The sequence below is a fragment of the Coffea arabica genome, chromosome 7c, assembly GCF_036785885.1.
Source record: "Coffea arabica cultivar ET-39 chromosome 7c, Coffea Arabica ET-39 HiFi, whole genome shotgun sequence".
NCBI classification, from domain to species: domain Eukaryota; kingdom Viridiplantae; phylum Streptophyta; class Magnoliopsida; order Gentianales; family Rubiaceae; genus Coffea; species Coffea arabica.
This window is the reverse complement of record NC_092322.1, coordinates 11,003,069-11,024,531: the sequence shown is the minus strand read 5'-3', so window position 1 is coordinate 11,024,531 and position 21,463 is coordinate 11,003,069. Positions and strand designations below refer to the sequence as shown.

Sequence of the window (21,463 nt, the reverse complement as noted above, 5' to 3'; positions counted from 1 at the left end):
TTGAGGAAGGAATGTTGGGCAAAAGAGAATTCGCTTTGACTACTGAATGTCAACATTTGCTTAATGGAGGCCCAGATGTTGATGGTTGACAAAATCTGGGCCATTGCATAACTTCTAAGTCCACATTTCATTCTCAACCCATGACTTTCAAGCTTTTGGAAATTTATATCACAATCAGGAATTAAAAAGATTATAATCCTGTATGAGAGATAACTCGAAAAATGTTTTCATCTACAACTTTGAAAAATGTTATATTATAACAGTGTATATGAAAACTTTTTATTGTAAATGGTTTTTGTGACATTTTTTGAGATGTTTTTGGGATATATTTTTTGAAGTATTTTTAAAGTTTTAAAATATTTTTGGTATTTTTAAAAAATTTTCATTACCACCCACCACCCCTTCCCTTCTCCTCCCTCTCTTTCTTCCCATTTTCTTACTCCCTTTTTTTCCACCCCTTCTTCCTTCCCGTTCTCCTATAGCTTTTCTTGTCATGGCTCACCCCTCCTCTTTCCCATCCGCCAGATCGGGGCCTCTGGTTATGACATTGCAGCCAGATCATAGGCTCTAGTCAAGACCAAATTTGGGGGGAAAGGGAAGCGGTAGGGTGTGGGGACAAAGGGGAGGGGAACGGGAAGGGAGGAAGAAGGAGGGAGAGAGAGGGAGAGAAGAGAGGAGAAAGAGGGAATGGTGGCGGTGGTGGGTAGAGGTGGTGGTAGTAGTGACACATGGAAGAAGAAAATGGTATATTTTATATTTTATTTTTTTATATATTTGGAATTGTTTTTGATATATTGTATGAATGTGATTTTTTGGAATTATTTTTGTTTATACACTATTGTAACATTATATATGAAAAACTTATTTTTTAAAAAATGAGGAATTCAAATAGAAACATTTAACAAAATTGAACTAGTTGTACATAATTTACAAACTTATAGGATGTAAATATACGACAATAGTATTATCCATTTCTCCCCATAAGCATATTTTAACATGATGTAGTTGGACAGTTAACAGACCAAATCGGGTTACTCTTTATATGTCGTATTTAGATCGTGAGCCCGAATTTATTTTTCGAAAAATGAAGGCAAAATTTGAATTTCATTCCAATAAGTTACGCTATCTATTTGCTGTTGCATCTGCCAGCGCAAAAGCATTTATACACTATAATCAAACCTCAATGGTGGGATCATGTACCCCTTTTTTTTTTTGGGTTTGACGGAGGGGGTATCCGGAGCCATCAGGGTATCCGGATCATGTACCTTTGTTCCTTGCCCTGTTTCATTGATTTTTTTTGTATGTTTTCTATGATTCTTAGAATCAATAAAATACATTAATAAAATATCTCGATTGATAGTTAATATTGGGTAGTATATTGGAATTTCATACAACTAAGTTTCAAAATGACACACAATGAAAGAGATTCAAAATACTTTGGATCCAAGAGTTTTGAAATACTTGTTTTTCATATATAAATCCACAATAACACACTCAAAAAACAATTTCAAAAGCACACACAATCTCAAATAGGAAAAGGGAGAAAGAAAGGGAGGGCACGGAGGGGATGGGAGGACGAGAAAGGAGGAAGAAGAAGAGGAGGGAGAGAGAAGGAGAAAGAACTGGCGTCGATGGTTTGTGATAGTACTAATAGTGAACGGTGGTGGTGTTATTTTTTATTTTTTAAAAATGCTCTAAAAACTATAAATTCTAAAAGCACCTTGAAATACATTTCAAAAACAATTCCAAAAACATTTTCATAAAACAACAGTTTTACGCATACACTGTTCCGGTAAAATTTTCAAAATACATTCTAAAAACACATAAGTTGGATAGATTTTACGGAAGGTCCAAAGCGGACAGCCAGAAACAAGAAGTCCAAAGCTGTAGTCAGGGACAAGTGATTCATCAATCAACACTTGTTGGGCGCCATGACTGACAATTGGTGTCAATTTTTTGCCAGCCATTGTAATGAACTTTTCCAAACGATATCCGTGCTGGGGTTTGAAGGACGCCCGCAAAAGACGGACTTTTTCAACCATTCTCTGAATCTCAGTGCACTTTCTGCGTATATTTGTATTCATTACCTTTCTTACTTCAAAATTTATTTTCACAACTAATATTTAGAATCCCACTTGACTTGTGTCTATGTAAATCTTATCCTTAAAGAAAGGATGAAGATTTGTCAGTATCCAATTCTCATCTGGAGAATGAAAGTGCTATATGCCCTGTCAAGTATAGAAAAGAAAACTAGTTTTTGCCACTTGAGACGGGCATCTCCTTTTTGGCTGGAATGGGAGAAGTCAGAAGAGTTTACAAGTTCTTCTTCTTTTTTTTTTTTTCAATAAATTTATTCTAAAATTAATTTTATATACGTTGATAGAACAATGTATCTGCTAGCAGGTATAAATACATAGGACTCAGTCGTAATTTAAATTCTTGCATGTGTGGTATATATACACATATTCGTTAGTGTATTTAAGATTAATTCTGGTATATATACATATTCTCGTTCTTACTTATCGGTTTAATCATTAAAAGAATCGCACTATTAGATACTTTCACTGACATTGATTCCAGTTGACCGAACTGATTTCATTAAAAAAGTTTACGTCAAACTTTGAAGTTTGGATTAATTGTTGGCCTGCCAAATTTTACAAAGTGTTGTTAGTGACATTCCCAAAAGTTCACTTGCTGGTCAGGTCCAGTGGACGGAAAGCAAGAACTGTAGCAATTTCTGCCATCCAACCTCAACCTATCAATTTTGCAGTCAGAATCAGAACTAGTCTACAATAATGCTCCTTCTGGATAAGCTTTGTGCACATGGTTTTTACCTTTCCAATTTACTTCTGCAGCCATGTCCAAGTCAAATTTCTAATACATCAGCTACATGACTGACAAGTATGATTCCATATTTGAAGGATAAGGTTGATCGCTTATTCAACAACAATCAGACTTTCGGTTGTAGTGGGATAGTGCTGCTGGCTCTAACTTTTCCAACATTCAACCATGAGCAAGCAACTGAGCATCAATGAGCCGAGCTGCTGTTCTTTTGCTCATTTGAATTCCAGAAGCATAAAGATAAGGAAGAACAAAAGAAGAGACTCGTGTCAATCAGGTCATGCATGCCAAAGATTTCAACATGAAACATTCTTTCACAAAGTTAAGCTCTTCCATCTTTTCTCGAACAAATTGCATCTTATCAAAGAAGCATATTGCTTTGCAATGAGTCTGCTGTTTGAAGTAATGCAAGTCCGATCAGTATATTTTGTCATGAAAGGACAAAAAAAAAAAAAAAAACCCATTTCCGTAGCTTTCATAAAAGGTTGAGTTTTGGTGAAGTTTCTTTTGCTGTTATTAAAAAAAATTAGCATGTTGCTTAATTTGTTTAAACAAGTAGCAAGTGATCACATTCTGCAGCCTAAAAATGGCTGCAGTTTTGTTAAATTTCTATTTCAGAGGCAATGTATATGCTGATAAGTTTCAACATATATGGTAAGATTCGTCTGCCATCGAATTACGTTCCTTGATGGTTTGTTAGACTGAAATTCTGCACAGGAAATGCAGGCTCCCAAGTCCTGAGGGGACCCCTGCACAAAACCTGGCAAGGAGGAGGTCCCAATGTGGACCAATGCACATAATTTCCATAGACTCTAGGATTCAAGAATAATTGCTAAGGCCGTTCATATTCTTACCAAAATTTGAGATCTTTTGTCCACAGATGCCTTACACTTGTCTTTCTTTAGCATTGTAGATAACGTTTATGAGAATCTATAAGATGTTGTTGCACCTTTTCAATCAAAGGTCAAAAATAAGTCGGGTAAATGGAAAAGAGAATGGGAAATGCCAAGGTAGAGTTTCCTTTCTAGGCAATCATGATTAGCATTGGGATTAAACTAAGGTATCAAGCATAACCTGCATTAAAGCCATGGTTATCCAAAAGTAATCAAACATGCATGATCTCTCCAGACACTTGTCTCTTTCTTTTGAGCAAACAAATCTTTAGTCGACTTTGAAGATCGCAGCATTGACCAAAAAAAAAAAAAAAAAAAAACTCCTGATGATACTTTAGTTTCACAAAAACGGCCCACATAGTCAGTAATTAGTACTCCCTCCGTCCCGTTTTATTAGTCTTGGTTTTTTTTTTCACACAGATTAAGAAAGTGTAATTAATTTGGTTGGAAACATAAATTTAGATTAATAATTTCCTAAAATACCCTTATGCTAATCACGAAGAGTGCATTGGAAAAGCTCAATGTATTCAATGTAGTGAGTTAGTATTTAATAACAATGTATTAATAACAAGATATTTAATAAGGGTATTTTAGACAATTTGAAAGATTAATACATTCCTTAATGGGGAAGTGGACTACAATTTGGGACGGACGAAAAAGGAAAACAAGACTATAAAAGTGGGACGGAGGGAGTAATAATTTTTTGAATTAATCTTATATTCACCGTCAATGTATACATTATTACCATTAGATACATGATACATGTACAAAATTTAAATTTGAAATTCAAAATTTGCTGATGTATCATCTGTCCAACCGTGATAGTGTATATACTGACATTGTATATAAAATTTACTGTAATTTTTTTATAAAAAAATATTTTATTGCTAGGATTGCTGGAGAATTTCAAAGGAATTCAACGTAGTCACAGATTTAGCATAACCCTTTGAACCCAATTTTGCATCAATAGAACTATGATATGATGAAGTTGTTCTAATATCATCAATCAAAGGTCTAGTAGCAGAAAGGACATCCTCAATAGAGCGCAAACTTTGAATGATTGCCAGTGCATCACCTGCAAGAATAAATTGGGAGATGAACATGTAACTAGAAATAATTGGCCGTAGCCAAACGGATTAGGCAAAATTTTGATTGTAGAACAAAATTTCCCATCGCTTAGCACCAGAATAAATTGAATAAGAAATATCTTTGCGATCAGTCTTAAGACCTCTTTATGGTCAACTTAGATGATAGCGTTTGAATTAATCCAGCGAGGTTCAAAGCTAAACCAGCGAATCCAGATTGGTTCAAGGAACAAAAACAATAATTAAGCCCAATTTGAAGAATTTGGCAGTTTATGTTTCTTAGATTAATGATTTGCTCAGCCAAAAAAAAAAGAAAGAAAGAATCTTGTGCCATCTAATAAATGTTTTGGACTCATCCATTTAAATAAATAAATAAATAAATAAAAAGGCTCTGTCTGTACATATAACAAACTTTTAAGATGTCCCCCTATGTTAGCTGTTGTTATTTATCATCATTCAGACTATAAACTTGACTTATACGTGATTTAGAGAATTGTTTTTTTTGTGTGGATAAAACAGCATAATTTTATTGAAATCAACCCTAATGACAAAAATCATATCATCAAACGTACAAAGATACATAGAATTTTTTTTCATTCTCCAAAAGGTGATTCTTAACGGTGCAATTAATGTTAATAAGTTTTCTACAAAAATTATTCTTCTTTAAACATTTGATGATTTTCCAAAAAAAAAAAAAAAAACCTGTCTATCATCTGAAAACTCCAATTTTACATAAGAAAAAGAGCTCTAATCCATCTAATCACAAGTTCATATCTGATTTTTTTTTTTTTTAAGGCTTGGACGCCATTCTATGCAATGGAGAACAATTGAAACTTTCCTAATTGTAACTTACAAAATCGGTATTTTTTTTTTTCGGACAACGATAATAATTGTATAATATATTCTATCCTAATTTACAAGGGAGAGGGAATCTAAGGAGACTTGTATGTTCCGGCATCACCTTTGAATTTTTTTTTGGTGCAGGCGGAGTTAACTCCCGCCTTGGTGGCCACTAAACTTGAATTATTCTTCTTTTGAGTTATTGGGCAGTTGCAAGAACGACCGCACAAGACAAATAATGGTCTAAATCTGTAGCATCTTACATGTCTAGATATCTTAAATTCATGTTACAGAAAAATAAAAGATATCATATACCTGAGTTGAATCGCAAATTGCCTCCTGCAACTGGCTACTCCCTTGTGGGCGGTAGCAGCCTGCCAGCCTTCCCTCCAAGTGGGTCCGTCCAGTTGGTTAAAAAATGAATAGGAAAGACAATAATATGACGACTAATTTACACGCAAGACCGCAGATAATCCATCTCCCCATCCACTCAAAAGCAAAAACAAAACTCTTTTTTGACACAATTAAGAACCCACAAAATCTCATGAAAGAGCCAATTGCCCTGTTTTCGCCTCACAGCGTCATAACAAAACCCTATGACATGCTGACACCCATGCAACCATCCTTTTCTCCACTATGCCCCAAAAACCATGCCATTGCCATTCATACAAGCAAAGAAATTCAACTTACAAAAGGCCCATAAAGTCCACCTACATATGTGTATAAATATCCGAAGAATCATGTCCAAGAAATCATCCAAAAACTCGCTGACCAAAAAGCCGTTGCTGATAAAAATGTCCCTTAAATTTCTACTGCTACTCTTCTTCTTCCTCCTCCTCAACTTTGCCATGATTAGAAATGCTGCTGCCATGACAACTCTGCTAATACCTGGGTTCTATTCAGAAACGTGCCCGGATGCCGAATTTATTGTCCGGGATGTCATCAAGAAGTCCATGACTAGAGAAGCCCGAAACGCAGCCTCGGTCATGCGCTTGCAATTTCATGATTGTTTCGTAAACGTAATTAAGCATCACTTTCTATATTAGTCCAGCTTTTGATAGATAGAACAAACAGCTTTGAATCTTCCCTACCCCTTTCCCCTGTCTCTGCAGTCCCCCTTCTAGGCATATTTAATGTAGTTCTGTTTTTGAGTGGACTGAAAAAATCATTCTTGATTCATTTCTGGGAGCTGAATTGATTTTGAATGATCAATTGGTTGATTGACAGGGTTGTGATGCTTCTGTATTGCTGGATGACACGCCAAACATGCTTGGTGAGAAACTTGGATTGTCAAATATAAATTCACTGCGATCATTTGAAGTTCTTGATGAAGCCAAGGAGGCCCTGGAAAGAGCTTGCCCTGGAGTTGTTTCTTGTGCTGATATTGTAATCATGGCTGCTAGAGATGCTGTTGTTCTGGTAAGAATTGCCATCTTGATCTTGCTCCTGTGAACTAAGCATCCGAAAATATCATACACTTGTCATTTGTCACATATTGCAGAGTTTTTAGCTTCGCCGGCCGCTCTGCCCCCACAAAGAAAAATGACCAACTCCTTTGTTCTTTCTTTCTTTCTTTCTTTCTTTTTATTCCAATTCAGAAACTTTTAAATTTTGACAGTACTTTTAGGACCCCATTTGATCCTAGTTCATGATAAAGACAAACGAAAGTTAAGGATGGCAAGGAAGAGCCAGTCCTTGATTAGATGTTTCCTTGTGCCATGTACTGTTGTGGTCCTTCATTCCTTCTAGTTGATTACACAACCATACAACGCAGAGTAGAGTAGGTAAAAGGTGAAAATTGATCTCGAAACCAGATATTTTAGATAATTGTTGTGTATGAATATGATCCTTGATCTATGGTTAAATGTAACGCGAATTTGTGTTGGTTCTAACTAGTGCAGGGATAAAGCATTCGGCCAAAGAAATGATTTTATATTTTATGCTAGTTCACGTCACTGCTGTGCTAAATTTGTTTCCCTGGTTAACGAAAGAGAAGTGGCTTGCAAAATTTTGCCTGCTGGAATCAAAGTTTACTTACCTTGTTTTTGTACCGATGTGTTATGTGCCAGAAAGTTTAGACAAACTAGTACATGATTTATATGTTGTGACAGAGTGGTGGACCAAACTGGGATGTAAAATTAGGCCGGCTAGACAGTTTAACAGCAAGCCAAAAAGATTCAGACGATATAATGCCAAGTCCCAGAGCAAATGCAAGCTATCTCATTGATCTCTTCAACAGATTTAATCTCTCAGTTAAAGATTTAGTTGCTCTTTCTGGGTCTCATTCCATTGGCAAAGGGAGATGCTTTTCTGTTATGTTTCGTCTATACAACCAATCTGGGACAGGCCGGCCAGACCCTGCCATTGAACCAAAATACAGAGAAAAGTTAGACAAGCTTTGTCCACTTGGTGGAGATGAAAATGCAACTGTAGATTTGGATGCGACACCTGAATTATTCGATAACCAGTATTTCAAGGACTTGGTCAATGGGAGAGGATTTCTGAACTCGGATGAAACGTTGTATACATTCCCCCAGACTAGAGGGTATGTGAAGCTGTTCAGTGCTAACCAAAACGAGTTCTTCAAGGCTTTTGTCCAAGGGATGATAAAAATGGGTGACTTGCAATCTGGCCGCCCTGGAGAGATAAGAAAAAATTGCAGGGTTGTTAACAGGAGGCCTGTGGACATCTTACTAGAGTCTTGAAAAGGGAGAAAAAAGAAGAAGAAGAAGAAGTGAACTTAGGTATTTATTGAATATCGTGTTTATGGTGCAGAAATTTGTTACAATCAGATTATTACTGTTGATCTTGCATTAATAGTAAATTTTGGAGGTGAAACAGATCAAATGGGTTTTAAGTGAGAATTTGAGTAATGTAACTCTAGCTAAGTTGGCCAATATTCTCTACTACCTCCTGGGAGCTCCTGAAGTCTGTACTTTTACCTGCTGTAAAACAAATTGCTACATAGTAAAGAATACTTGCTCTAAATATCCAGCTGGCCGGTTGAGGGCCCTAGCAATCAAAGATGAGTGATGTCCAGGCTTTAACATTTTGCTTCATATACAGTAGATGTTGAATGACTAATTTTGTTACTGGTCTCATGTGTCGTTTGGATTTTGTCGAACTCTGGTCTCAGTTGAATGACCAGAGCACCAGAAAACTGCAAGCCTGCAGCTTGTGTCTGCTCTTTCTATTTTTCTGTTTGCATACTGCTCATTCATAGCAGAGACCAGTAGCATGCAACTATAGGTTTTTGTTGTGCCGATCATGGTTCTACTTACTGCAAAGGTAGGCTGTTTTCCTGGTATGCAAGGTCTTGTAACCGTTTAAAACTTGGAATGCATCTTGTCCATCAACAGCAGGATACGAATGCTGCAAAGATCTTGATTTAAATGCCATATGACCTCAGTACAAGTATGCAGCTTTAAAAAATTAACCTAAATATTCTTCATTAACAGTCTGGTTCACGGGGTATTAAAGTTGATTAAAACTGTTTGGGGTTGCTGTTCAATCCACACAAATACAGATGTATCTTTTGGTTTAGAAGAAGAAAACCAGAACCCTTCGTAATTTCACCTTTATGGGAATGTAACTTGAAAGCTTAAAGAACTTTCCAAATTGTCGATAGACAGATGCTCTGCTTGAGAGTCAGGAAAATTGTCGATAGATATCAAGGTTTCCGCAATCAAAATCAGCCATCTTCAGCACGGCAGCAACAGTTAACATAGACAAGAATTTTTCTCGCAAGAAACAAATGAACTTATTCTCACTCGCTTGGACGAAACCAATCGCATAGGCAGCAGCTATGAGGCTAAAGCTTCTCCATCTCCTCTCTTTTGCATAGTTCTCAACGCCTTTCTTGAATGCTACCACTTTTGGATCAACATCTTCTTTTCCATCTCCAACATCTTTCCTCGGTATCTTCAGGAAAGATTCTCCAATGCACCTGGCAAGGATAACACCGTCTTCCAAAGCTGAACAGCCACCTTGTCCAAGATCTGGAGTCATCGGGTGAAGGGCATCCCCGGCCACGCAAATGCTACTTTTTGCTATATCCCTTAGCAAAATATCCCATGGCAGTCTCATTTTTAGCTCAGCACAGGAAATTGATCCGACTTCAGTTCTTTGTACAATGTCTGATACTTCCCTTGGAATGTTGACAATTTTGCTTAACACAAATGCCTTTAATTTAACTGGCTCTTCCGACATATTTTGGTGCCCTGCAATTAAATGGGAGACATGAACACAAAGCCCTCATGAACTAGAAATATAATAGAGAAAAATTGGATCAGCAAGGAAGTAATCTTGAACCTAGCACATTTTTAAGCGGAAAGGCAAACGACCACGAGGCTGGCGTTGCATATTGCCACTACTTGTTTAGCAGAAAAAGCGTTTTATGTAGGTGGCCATATAGGATAATAGATGATGCAAGATTCTTACAAGTTGCATTAGATAGATTAAAATTGCAAAACCAGTTTATGCTTTTGTCATCACAGGGAACAAATCCAAAGCGAACCCCGCCTCCAAAATATATATAAAAGTTTGGCTTAAAGAAGTGGCCAGCCGGATACTCTGCAAAGCCCCTAATTGATGATCGCCCAGCGCTGATTGGTGTCGGAAGGCCTAACCACTTTGCAACAACTGAATTGACTCCATCGCAGCCAATCACGACCTTCAAGTAGAAAGAATTCAGATCATAATACACAAAAAGCTTTTCATGTTTCAGAGAATAGTGTTCAGTTACGCATGTAAGGTGAGATAATTATCAATTGCGTCATGAAACAGAAAAATCTAGTGTGATGAGATAAAAGACAGAATTCCTACTGTACGAAAAACATGGCATTTACCTTGGTTCGGATAACACAGCCATCAGCCAGCTGCACCAACTTTGAATGTCCTGATTCCTCAATTGAAACAACCTTGGAAGAATACCAGATAGTCCCTTGTGGCAGCTCTTTCTCTAAGGCTTCAAGTAGCCCTTTTCTTCTGACACGACGACATTCATGTTTTCCACTGCAAAATGTCATATTAGAGCATTCTTGTACAACTATTCCTACCTTTGATCATAAAAGGGAAATCAGTGGCACAAGTTACTTGCTTGAGAACTATGCACCATTTACGAGCCAAGATAAATAAATAAATAAATAAAACTTCTACTTTCCAATTCTGACTTGAAAACGAAAAAGTTCGTGACACAAAACATTACAATTTACAAGGCTTGGATTTCATTCGGAGTTGCAGTTAATGCATGATTAGTAACTTAGTATGGACGCTATGAATTAGTAATTTAGTATTGAAGCTATGAATTCTCCAAGCTTTATGTTCACCCAGAACCCTTCAAGGATAACTCACTACTTATTTTGTTCGAAGGCAAGCTCGCCTGTTGGGAAGCCTGTATCCACAGAACCAACTTGAATCCTGCGCCAGGAGTTTTTCACTTTTCAGTTACCATATAGAGGGAAGACGCTGTTTGATTTCCGAAACATAAGCATGTAAAGAAGCCACAGAAGTAAAAATAAGCATGTAGAGATCCACAAAAAGTTTAACAGGAGAGATGAATTCATTATCTTACCCGCGAAATGGTACAGAGTTCTGTCTAAGATGATCTCCAACACCAACAGCATCCAGTGCCCTCCATGCATTAGGCCATAGAGTAAGAGCATATCCTGTTGTTCTTAAACACTCTGATGATTCCAAAACTAAGCTCCGCAATCCATAGCTAACAAGTCAAGTACTAAGGATGTTACAAAGCAGTAGAATAGTTTATGGACTGAAATCAAGACCATAAATTTTGTACCTGTGAAGAGCTAAAGAAGCAGTCAGGCCGGAAATACCAGCTCCCACAATGACAATATCCTGCTCTATATCCATTTCAGCTGGGAGAAGAGCTCCTGAGTATCCTCCTCCTTCATGAATTAATAGCAATGCAGAGTAAGTTTGGATTAGCACGAGGATTGGACCTAGAAAAATTGGTGAATAGTGACATCTGTCTCTTTCTTTTCAGTGATTATGGTCAGTGGAGTATATCTTCACAATTTGGATAAGAGATTGGGTAAATTGACAGGGACGAATAATGAGAGAAGCTGTTCAGTGCTGACCAGAACGAGTTCTTGAAGGCCTTCGTGGATGGGATGAAAAAAATGGGTACTCTTCCCTTTTTTTTTTTTTTTTTGGTTGCCTGCCACGGTATCCAGGGCTTTGCCCTGACTAATCCGTTGGTCGACCCGGGTCGCACACCTGGCTGTGGTGGGTGAGTCTCCCAACAAGGGTAGCTGCATACGCCAGGTTTCGAACCCGAGACCTTGCTTAAGCGGAACCAAACTGCTTACCACTTGGCCCAACCCCAGTTGGTGGTACTCTTCCCTTTTCTAAACAAGGTGGAGTATTTTGCCAGTGCCTTTATTTTCTTTATTATTTATTGTGAATTTGTACAAGCATGAGTAATTTAAATAAAAAAATTAACAACGATCCTAATGTTCATTCATATTAAATTTAAGAAATTGATATCATACTAAAATTTAAAAACTTTTTTACATACTTTTATTATAATATAATGTATTATCAAATATGGTAATTTATGTCAAATATCGACAGATATTTTTTCAATTTAAAAGATATTCTTTTATATAATTAAAATATTTATCTAGAACTATGTATTCGTACTTAGGTCCTGTTTGATAACCCAATTCACCATTTAAATTTAATAGATTCAGATATTAACATATTTAGACCATTTGATAATTAAAAGTTGAACATCTGAATTCATTAAGTGACATTGAATTTTCTAGGCAAAACTTGCTCTCAAAATTAAATGATAAACTATTCATTTATCACTAAATGTGATATGCACTCAAATGTATTAGATTTAGTATTTAACAATTCAATAATTTAATGAATTTAGACTTCAGATTTCAGATTTCGGATTTCAGTTTTACCAAACACACCCTTAATGAAGTATAAAAAATCAAGTAATTTATTTTCTTTATTAACAAATATTCAGTTTCTAGCAATATTGATAAATTTATAAGCATAACAGTTAAAATTTTTTTTCACTAACTTAATCCATATGGATAGAAAAATTATATGAATTTATCAAAAAAGATGACAAAAGTAGGGATGACAGCGGATCGGTACCCTACAAAATTCTTTCAACAAAACCCTAACCGAGTTATCTAAGTTTTTTATAAAACCCCATATGGTAATCCTACGGGTTTTAATTAGTATTACCAAACCCTCTTGCGCACGAGTTTGAATTACCCATCAGGTATTCTCTACCTGCTAATTTGAATAGTTCAAAAAAAGAAATTAACATTAATCAAACTAAAATTAATTTATACATCATGGTAAATTAACACACTACGTTGAGTCTTAGACATGGATTGAACCATAGAGCCTGCATGTAAAAAATTCAAAATTTTATGAGGAGTTGAATCAACGTTCTTCCTTTTTTAATCATAATTGTATCCATTTAAGACTTCTAGTTAAATCAAGCCTCTAGCTATCAGCAATTTCAGCAAATATCCGAAAGAAGACTTGTACAATCATTCTCAGGGTCATTTCCAAACAATGAGTTTTATATAAAACATGACAAAGAACAGTTTATACGACAAATATAAAGAACAAAAATACATATTAAAGAGGCTTGTGTAACAAGTTGGTTTGGAGTTATGTGTTATTGTGCTATCAAATTGAGACATAGATATATATATATATATATATATATATATATCTCGGGTATCAGTGTCGACTTATCAAACTCTCTCGGGTTATACATCGATAAGTTCTCATCAATATTAAACCTTAACGGATAATCTATCAGTTATCTAATTGAATTAGTTATCAAGTCGATTAGATACTAAATTTTACCCTACTCATTACCATCTCTAGATAAAACTCAGCGCGTACCCTAGGTAGGTGAGAATTGTAGAACGCTTGTACTCAACAAATAATGATAATGTGGGGAGAATGAATTGAGTGATAAGAGGCGAGATGGTAGGTAGGAGATCCAAAAAAAAAAAAGTCAAAAAAATAATGATAATGTCACTAGAATCCCTAATCAAGCACACAATGCGACCACGTTTGTGATCCTAATTCCACTAATAACTTCTTCATCATTAAATCTGAAGACTCTGGTAATTGTAAGCAAATCATTCCTATCACTCCTTTTGAACAAATTCAGCCGCCTGATGGAAATTAAAGGGCTAAATATTAAAACACAAACTAGGAACTAAGAGAATAAAACCTTTGATCCATACAATTAAAACCGTGATGGCCTCTTTTTTTCTTTTTGTCTATGTAGTAGACCCTGCTGGTCCTATTGGGTTCCCAAATATTTGCGAAGTGCTTACGCACAGTCTTATGGAATTTGACGTCACTCCCGAAGTAATCACATACAACCTTTTATCTCTCTTCATAAAAAAAAAAAAAAAAGAAAAGCAACTCTCTCCTTTTTTGTTCCTAGTTGCAGATTATTTATGTTCGATAGGGAAAAAAAAAATTTCAGCAAACTTGTCAGATTATAAGCTAACCACATTTTATGAAAATAGGTAATTCAACTAAAACATGAAAACAAGAATGAGTATGGCCTTATTCTCGTTTGCTTTAGATTTTGTAAAATTGGATTATTAAAAGTGGTTATATAAAATAATTAGAATCAGCAAAAAGTACTATTTAGTTGATTATGAGTTTAACTTTTTAAATTATTAAAAAATCTATAATCTGAATATAGAAGCAAATGAAGACATCACAAATAGTACTAAAATTAGAATCCGTAATCACATAAAATATTCAATTTAGAACAAGTCCTATAATGACCACATCTTTTGTCTTTTTCCATGCAATGGACCCTAGAATTAGGCTTTTTTTGGTCTAGTTTATGATATATATATATATATATATATATATATATATATATATATATATATATATATATAACAGACTGAAATACTATTACTAGATTTTCATATATATGTCGCTATATTAAAAAGGACGCACCTAACAAAAACAATAATGAAAATGTAAACATGTTCAAATTAATAATACAATTGAAATAGTGACCTTCAAAATCAAGTTAAAAAAAATGAAATATAATCCTTCATCTTTTCTCTCCGTTCTCTACGATTTTATAGAAAATTTGTCTTTTTTAGTACAAGATTGTTAGAAGAAAGAAAAATATACTAAAAATTAATTTTAAAAGAGTTGGATACAAATATGAATAAAATATAAAAATCCAAATAACTCGTTAATTCTTTCAATTAAACATTCCACATAAGAGAGAGTAGTGGCGCAGTTAGGACCCTAAAGTTATAGGGTCAAACTCTAATAGTACAAAAATTATAGTAATATTAGATTTTAAAATCAATAAACATTTTTATCTTAAAAATTCATTTTTTCCTACGTTAAATATGTTTTCAAATCTAAATTATTCTTAGAATTGATAGTGAAAATTACCTTTGTATCAATATCTTCATTTAACATTTGATAGTTGTAACACTCTTGTGAAAGGTAATGATTATGAAGTTTTTCAATTATTTAGGAGGGCAATGTATGCTAAGAAAGAGAATTTTAAAAATTTCTGAGGGGGCAAATAGGGAACAATATTGAAAATTTTTAAACTTTCTAAGTTTGAAACAGCCACGTGTGGCTTCCCCAGTAGAAGAGAGAATATGAAAAATTCAAATAAACAACTTATCATCTTTTGAGTTTAGAGAATTTTGCAACATCGCTGGTAGGGATGGCAATGGGGCCGGTGTCTGCGGGCATCCGCCCCGCGGGGGCCTCTCAGGGCGGGGGAGGGGGGGAATTTTTTCCCCCCGTTTAGAAACGGGGCGGGAGTATCCCCGCCCCGCCACCCGGAAAAAAAAATATAAATATATATAAATATATATAATATGTAATTTAATTAGTTATAAACTTATGATAATGATATTATTAGTTAGATGTATTATATAATGTATATTAGTGTATGTAATATAATTAATATTATCAATTATACGAATAATTAGACATGTCTACTAATAGAATATATTAATTAGTTATACTAAATTTACTAATACATTTATACTAAATTTCTAATTACACTTAATAGAATAATACTTTTTCTCAAAAAAAAAGCACAAACACAATAATGAATTAGTGATTGTATTTGTACCAAAAGTAAAAACTTAACTATTTTAGTTGTATTTATTTCATGATGTTGGATTGTATTCAAATAACTTTTGTTTGATTGTTTTTATGAGTTTTAATTGTAAAATTATAATGAATAATAACTTGATGATGTGTTGATATTTTAGTACTTGATTATTTATTAAAATTTAACTATAATAAAATTTTATTAACCCCGCGGAAAAAATTTTATTAATCCCGCACCCGCGGGGGAAGCGGGATGGGGCGAGGGGAGTGGAAGGCGGGGGACAGGGCGGGGTCGGGGGGAATTAATAGGCAACGGGCCGCCCCCGCCTCAACCCCGCCTCGTTGCCATCCCGAATCGCTGGCCCTGCCCAACTTGTAACTTCATATTTTCGAATGTTTGCTCTACATTTCTGGAGATAAACGTGACAGCTTGTCCTTCCTAAACCTAAAAATCAAAGTTTTAACATTACCAATCAAATAAAAAAAAAGGGCAAAAAAATTTCAACAGCTATTAAAAAAGGATAGTACGTCAGAGAAAGAGTGAAAGCCAGCATAGTGGAAGCATTAACTATAAGAAATGCATTAGTGATGGCAAAAAATGTAGCAGGGTGGACCAAAATAGAGGCCTACACAGACTGCAAATCAGCGGCGGATCAAATCAACACATGCAATATAAATAACTACAACATTGCAACTCTTTTGGAAGATCTTTAGGAGTTAAGGCAATGGTCTCAAAGCTGTAGCTTGTCTTTTGTGCATAGGGCAGAAAATAGATGCAGCCATGAACTAGCTCAATTTGCACCACACATAGAATGGGAATGTGATTTTCCAGTATGGCTGCTAGAATTAGCAAGAAAGGAAATGAGGGCAGGTCCCCTTTTTGTAATTAAATTTTGTAATATCAAGTTTAATATATATATATATTTATATATATATAAAGCTGTTAACGTTTGTTGGAAAAATATATATATTATCCGTTGCGATATTTGATCATCAAATAATTTTTCGTTATAAGTTAACTATTAAACTACCTAATCAATACACGCATGACCGTTTCGTCATTATTGTTCTTAAGTTACAAAATAATCAAAATTGTGCTTTGACAAAAAAAATATTCATTATTGCTCTTAATCTACAAAATAATCAGAACACGTGTCAAAATATGAGGATTTATTTGCCTAATACGGGCATTTTTTTTTCAAAACACAATTCTGATTATTTGGTAGATTAAGAGCAATAATCGACGAAATGATGACGAATATGCTGATTAGTTAATTTAGCGGCTAATTTGTGACAACAAATTATTTGATGATCACAAGTTGAACAATAATTCATTGACCACTGAAATTTTTTGTCCAATCAAAAGAGACAAGAAGCCTTATCACTTTTTCATAGACCAGGAAATTTCAATTGGAAAAAGCAAAGTTTTACCAATGCCACGAGAAGCCCTTTTCACTTTTTCGTATACTTGGAAATTCAATTAGAAAATAAAATGTTCAACATTAACAAATTCGAGTTCGCAACTTAGGCTGCAATACACAAGATCTCGTATCACTTGCCAATGAGTCCTCTGCGGAAGAAATCAATTACAGAAGCCTCGACAAGTATTCCTACTTCCCTAGACGCACTCGTGGCAGCCATAACAAAGCCGCAGAGCTAGCCAGACTCGGTCAATTGGCAAAAAGAAACACTGCCGACAAAAAGAAACAAACCCAAAACTGCTTTGGAAGGATGGGGGGTTTACAGACGAGTTCTGCAACCTACCCTTCTTCCATTCACTAAGGAATGTACGCTCTACCGTAAATTACTAGGACAATGCATCAACGAAACCCAGCATTCCCTCGTGTTCCAACAAAAGCAGCAACATCGAGGATTTCCCTGCTCCACCTTCCATGCCATTGTTACTGCCTCCCCCTTTAATCATCAGGGACTTGAGCAGACTAAAAAATTTCCGTCTCATAACAACGAGGGCGTGATACTTTTTCCAACTCGAGAGTTGATGCATTGGGACCTACATCTAAAACTCATACTATCCTTCTAATCCAACTAGGAGCTAAATGTTTACATCAACAGAAATTTTCAAGTTAAAAACTCCTTTGATAAGCTGCAAACGATAATATTTGTCACACTAACTCATCTTTCTGAGCGGAAGTTGAATAAACGAAGTTGTAATTATAATTAACTAAATCGTCAAACCCAATAAAAACTCTGTCCGGAACCCGAAAATCTTTTAAAACATAAATCCAAAGTCAATCATACTACACACCTAAATTGCAGTCAAAATTCTCCAAACATTTGCCAGATAGTAACTCAAGGAATATAGAAAGCACCATAGCCAAAAAATGAGGACCGCATCCTCATAACTTAAGCAGCAATAGAGGGTTTCGAGGCTGCAGATAGCCTTGACCTCTTCTTAGCCAAACTCTCACTTCTTCTTTCACGCTGCTCCTTCAGCCTGGTAGCAAGAAGCTTCTGATACTCAGCTGCTTCAGACTTAGCCTTTGCAATTCTCATCTTCTTCTGAGCAATTCTTGCTCTCTTTCTCTGGAGTGTCAATGGGGTAACCAACCTCTGAATCTTGGGAGCTTTGCTAACCTTTTTACCTGTCAATATAAACATTGATACAAACTCAGCAACAATCCACACTAGAGTATTTCTGCTTTCAACTTGGAGAAGGAATAAAAGGAGGAAAAGATAACAGTAAATCAAAAACTCACCAGCCTTTGTTGTGAAAGTCCTCCTGTATGTATTGACATACTTTCTGACATCATCTTCTTTTGACAGATTGAAGAGCTTTCTGATTTTTGAAGCCCTCTTTGGACCTCTCATCCTTGGCTTCTCAATATCAGTGAGTCCAGGCAGGTCATTTTCACCCTTCTTGACAATGACCAAGTTCAGGACAGAGAGGTCGGGGCTAACAATACATCCACGAACAGACTTCCTCCTACGCTCGCCATTTCTCCTCCCATAACCACGGAAGCATGGGGTGCCTGATCAAGTTAAATATACAATTCATCAAGTGACTACAAATTGCAATAATGCCTGTTTGATCATCTTTTTTCTCATGGAGATTCTGACCTCTATGAAGCAAGAGACGGACACGCCCAGGAGTCAAAACTCCCTGTTTCATGGGAAAACCCTGCTTGTCACACCCACCCATTATCTTGAACACATACCCCTTGAACTCCTGCAAAATACAAACAAGTTATGTTCATGTTTCTGCACACTGATGCAAATGTAACCAGAAAATGAAACAAGATACATACATCACCAAGCGCATCGCCACTGACTTCCTGTGAGATCCTCTTGTCCCAAAATATGCGACTAATTATTGAACAAGAAAGTTGTGAAATCAGTAGGGGTCCTTTTGTTAAAAGTCGAATTAAGCATATCAAGCCAAGTAATTTGCAGTAAAAGTAAAAACAACAATAAATTCATCCAGTTCAAGCAGAATAGCTACAATCAGGAAGGGCTGCAACCATCCAATCTAATAACCATAACCCAGCTATCACCAAAAGTTGCAAGCATCTAATCTCATGACCATAAATATCATCACTGTTCGAAATCATAATAGGAAGGCGAAAGCAATTTCCATATCAATGAAAACAAACAGTTACCCACACGTAACAAGACCAATTGGAAACTTAAGAGAGTGCCTTGTAACTACTACAAGTACAATACTTAAACAATCACCAAACCATGTTAAAAGGGACCCCATGGCTATTTCTGCCATAATAATTCCCATAAGAAACTCAAAAACACAACTAGAAGCAAATTGTTCCAATTTACAACCTCAGCATCCTCAAACCCAGGTATATATAATTCAACTTTACTTTGTTTCAGCAACAATTCCACAACCAAGAACTTCTCCAGCAAATACTTTTCGAAACTCAAATCCGACTAGAGTGCAGCTAATAATGCCCTACCCAAAAAAGAGCTCATAATTATTAAAATGTTCATGTTCACATCGTTTAAATTTTTTTACAGTAAGCCAATCGCAGATGAAATCACCAATTAGCTCCAATATGAGGAGACATTCCTCCCAATAAGCCAATCATATTAAGTTATAAAACTCAAAACAGAAATCACAGGATAACAAATATAAAAATTGATACGGCCACTCAGCAAAATTACCTAAAAACAAATGCACTACGCAATCACTTCGGCGCAATTGAAATCAACTAGAATATAACAAATCCCCTTAATAAACAGTAAAAAAATGCACTAGAACAACAAAACGGAGGCGTACAGTTTTTGGTCATCGTCAATTTCAAGCTTTTTCTGGCATCCTGTGGTGGGATTCGCGATGTTGAACTGCAATCACCAAAACAAAACAAAGGAATGAAAATTCGAAACTAATAACAGAAAACTCATTCCTTTTTTTAATTGTTCAAGCGTAAGAGAGCACGACATAAAGGGAAAGATAAGAATTAGGGTTTAGAGGAAGAAGAAGAAGAAGAACCTTCATGATTGAAGCAAACGAGTGGAGGCTGCCGTAGAGAAGAAATGTTCTGTCTTCTTTCTCTCTCTAAAAATGCTCTGTGCCTCACTCTGCTGATTAGGGTTTCGGGATGGGGCGTTGAGGCATTTATATATGAGTGAGAGGCGGAAGGGATGTAGGGTTGTGACTGGGCCGACTTAAGAATTTTTTAACCTTTTGGATCGAAGGGTTCGGATTTCGACAAACTGAACACTGGATAAAAGAGGTTGGGCTTAAACATGGGAAATTGGGCCTGACGGTAGCAGACAAGCAGATAATGGGCCTGAAGGTGCAATTGGTTTGAGTTCATTTTAACGTTTTATATTTATAACACATTTTTTGTCAAGTTTAGCTTTTCTAACCGTTATTAAAAGTTGTCTCCTACAAATTTACTTCAAAATAAAAAGATAATTATTTTACGCTTAGAATCTTAAACTAAAAAATATTGTGTCATTTACAAACTATTTTTTCAGCAATATTAGATTAAAGAAAGTTATAATATATAACCTAATTACCTACCTTTTTTAGAGGGGTTGATTGTAGAAGTTCTTGAACAAAATATACTCTTTTTTTTTTAACTTAGAGAAATGGATGAAATCACTGACTAAATTTTGGGCCATCATGGATAGAGGTGCAAACGAGTCGAGCTCGAGTCGAGCTTTGGCTAATCGAGCCGAGCTCGAGTTAATTTTGTGAAGCTCGAACTCGAGCTCGAGCTCGAGCTCAAAATATCAAGCTCGAGCTCGAGCTTAAAAAATAAAATATGAGGGATATATATGTAATTTTACTATTAAAATAAAAAATAAAAAATAAATATAATTGAGCTCGCGAGCCAACAAGTTTAATGTTTTTGAGCTCGAACTCGAGTTCGAGATCGACTTAATTAGTTCGAGCTCGATATTGACGAGCGACTCGATTCGCGAAACACCCCCGATCAATAATATTCCAGTGCTTAAGCCCCTTTTGCTTAAACCTTTTTATTTTATTTTATTTATTTTTGCCTTCTTTTTAATGTAAGTGAGATAGTTTGGATGGTTCAAGGAGATAATAATTAGGGATGGCAATGGGGGCGAGTGCCCGCGGGGGGCTCTCGAGGCGGGGGTTGGGGCGGGGGGAAAAATTCCCCCCGCTTAGAAACGGGGCGGGGGACGGGGGAGTATACCCCCGCCCCATCCCCCTCCCCGCCACCCGCA

At 35.9% G+C, this 21,463-nt stretch overlaps 3 protein-coding genes across 4 annotated transcripts; 1 reads left to right on the top strand and 2 right to left on the bottom strand.

Annotated features, from left to right (window-relative positions):
* The first annotated feature begins 6,231 nt into the window (after nucleotides 1-6,231).
* LOC113699065 (peroxidase 17-like) lies at nucleotides 6,232-8,556 on the top strand. Its single transcript, XM_027219125.2, has 3 exons — nucleotides 6,232-6,678; nucleotides 6,887-7,078; nucleotides 7,771-8,556. Exons 1-3 carry the CDS (start codon nucleotides 6,310-6,312, stop codon nucleotides 8,362-8,364), a joined length of 1,155 nt encoding a protein of 384 aa, XP_027074926.1. The 5' UTR covers nucleotides 6,232-6,309; the 3' UTR covers nucleotides 8,365-8,556.
* A 636-nt stretch (nucleotides 8,557-9,192) lies between these two features.
* Nucleotides 9,193-11,769, bottom strand: LOC113699064 (monooxygenase 2-like). Of its 2 annotated transcripts, XM_027219123.2 has the most exons (6): nucleotides 11,457-11,769; nucleotides 11,232-11,378; nucleotides 11,012-11,077; nucleotides 10,507-10,672; nucleotides 10,100-10,331; nucleotides 9,193-9,879 (listed from the first exon to the last, which is right to left on the bottom strand). In XM_027219123.2, exons 1-6 carry the CDS (start codon nucleotides 11,528-11,530, stop codon nucleotides 9,308-9,310), a joined length of 1,257 nt encoding a protein of 418 aa, XP_027074924.2. In that variant the 5' UTR covers nucleotides 11,531-11,769; the 3' UTR covers nucleotides 9,193-9,307. The 2 variants fall into 2 exon arrangements, with proteins under 2 accessions (XP_027074924.2, XP_071913867.1); XM_072057766.1 differs by lacking the exon at nucleotides 11,012-11,077 and having other exon boundaries at nucleotides 11,457-11,680.
* Nucleotides 11,770-17,942: 6,173 nt separating this feature from the next.
* On the bottom strand, nucleotides 17,943-20,393 carry LOC113699181 (small ribosomal subunit protein eS6-like). Its single transcript, XM_027219332.2, has 6 exons — nucleotides 20,253-20,393; nucleotides 20,040-20,104; nucleotides 19,057-19,114; nucleotides 18,869-18,977; nucleotides 18,508-18,780; nucleotides 17,943-18,393 (listed from the first exon to the last, which is right to left on the bottom strand). The coding sequence occupies exons 1-6, from the start codon at nucleotides 20,256-20,258 to the stop codon at nucleotides 18,155-18,157; spliced, it is 750 nt and encodes a 249-aa protein (XP_027075133.1). The 5' UTR covers nucleotides 20,259-20,393; the 3' UTR covers nucleotides 17,943-18,154.
* Between the last annotated feature and the right edge of the window lie 1,070 nt (nucleotides 20,394-21,463).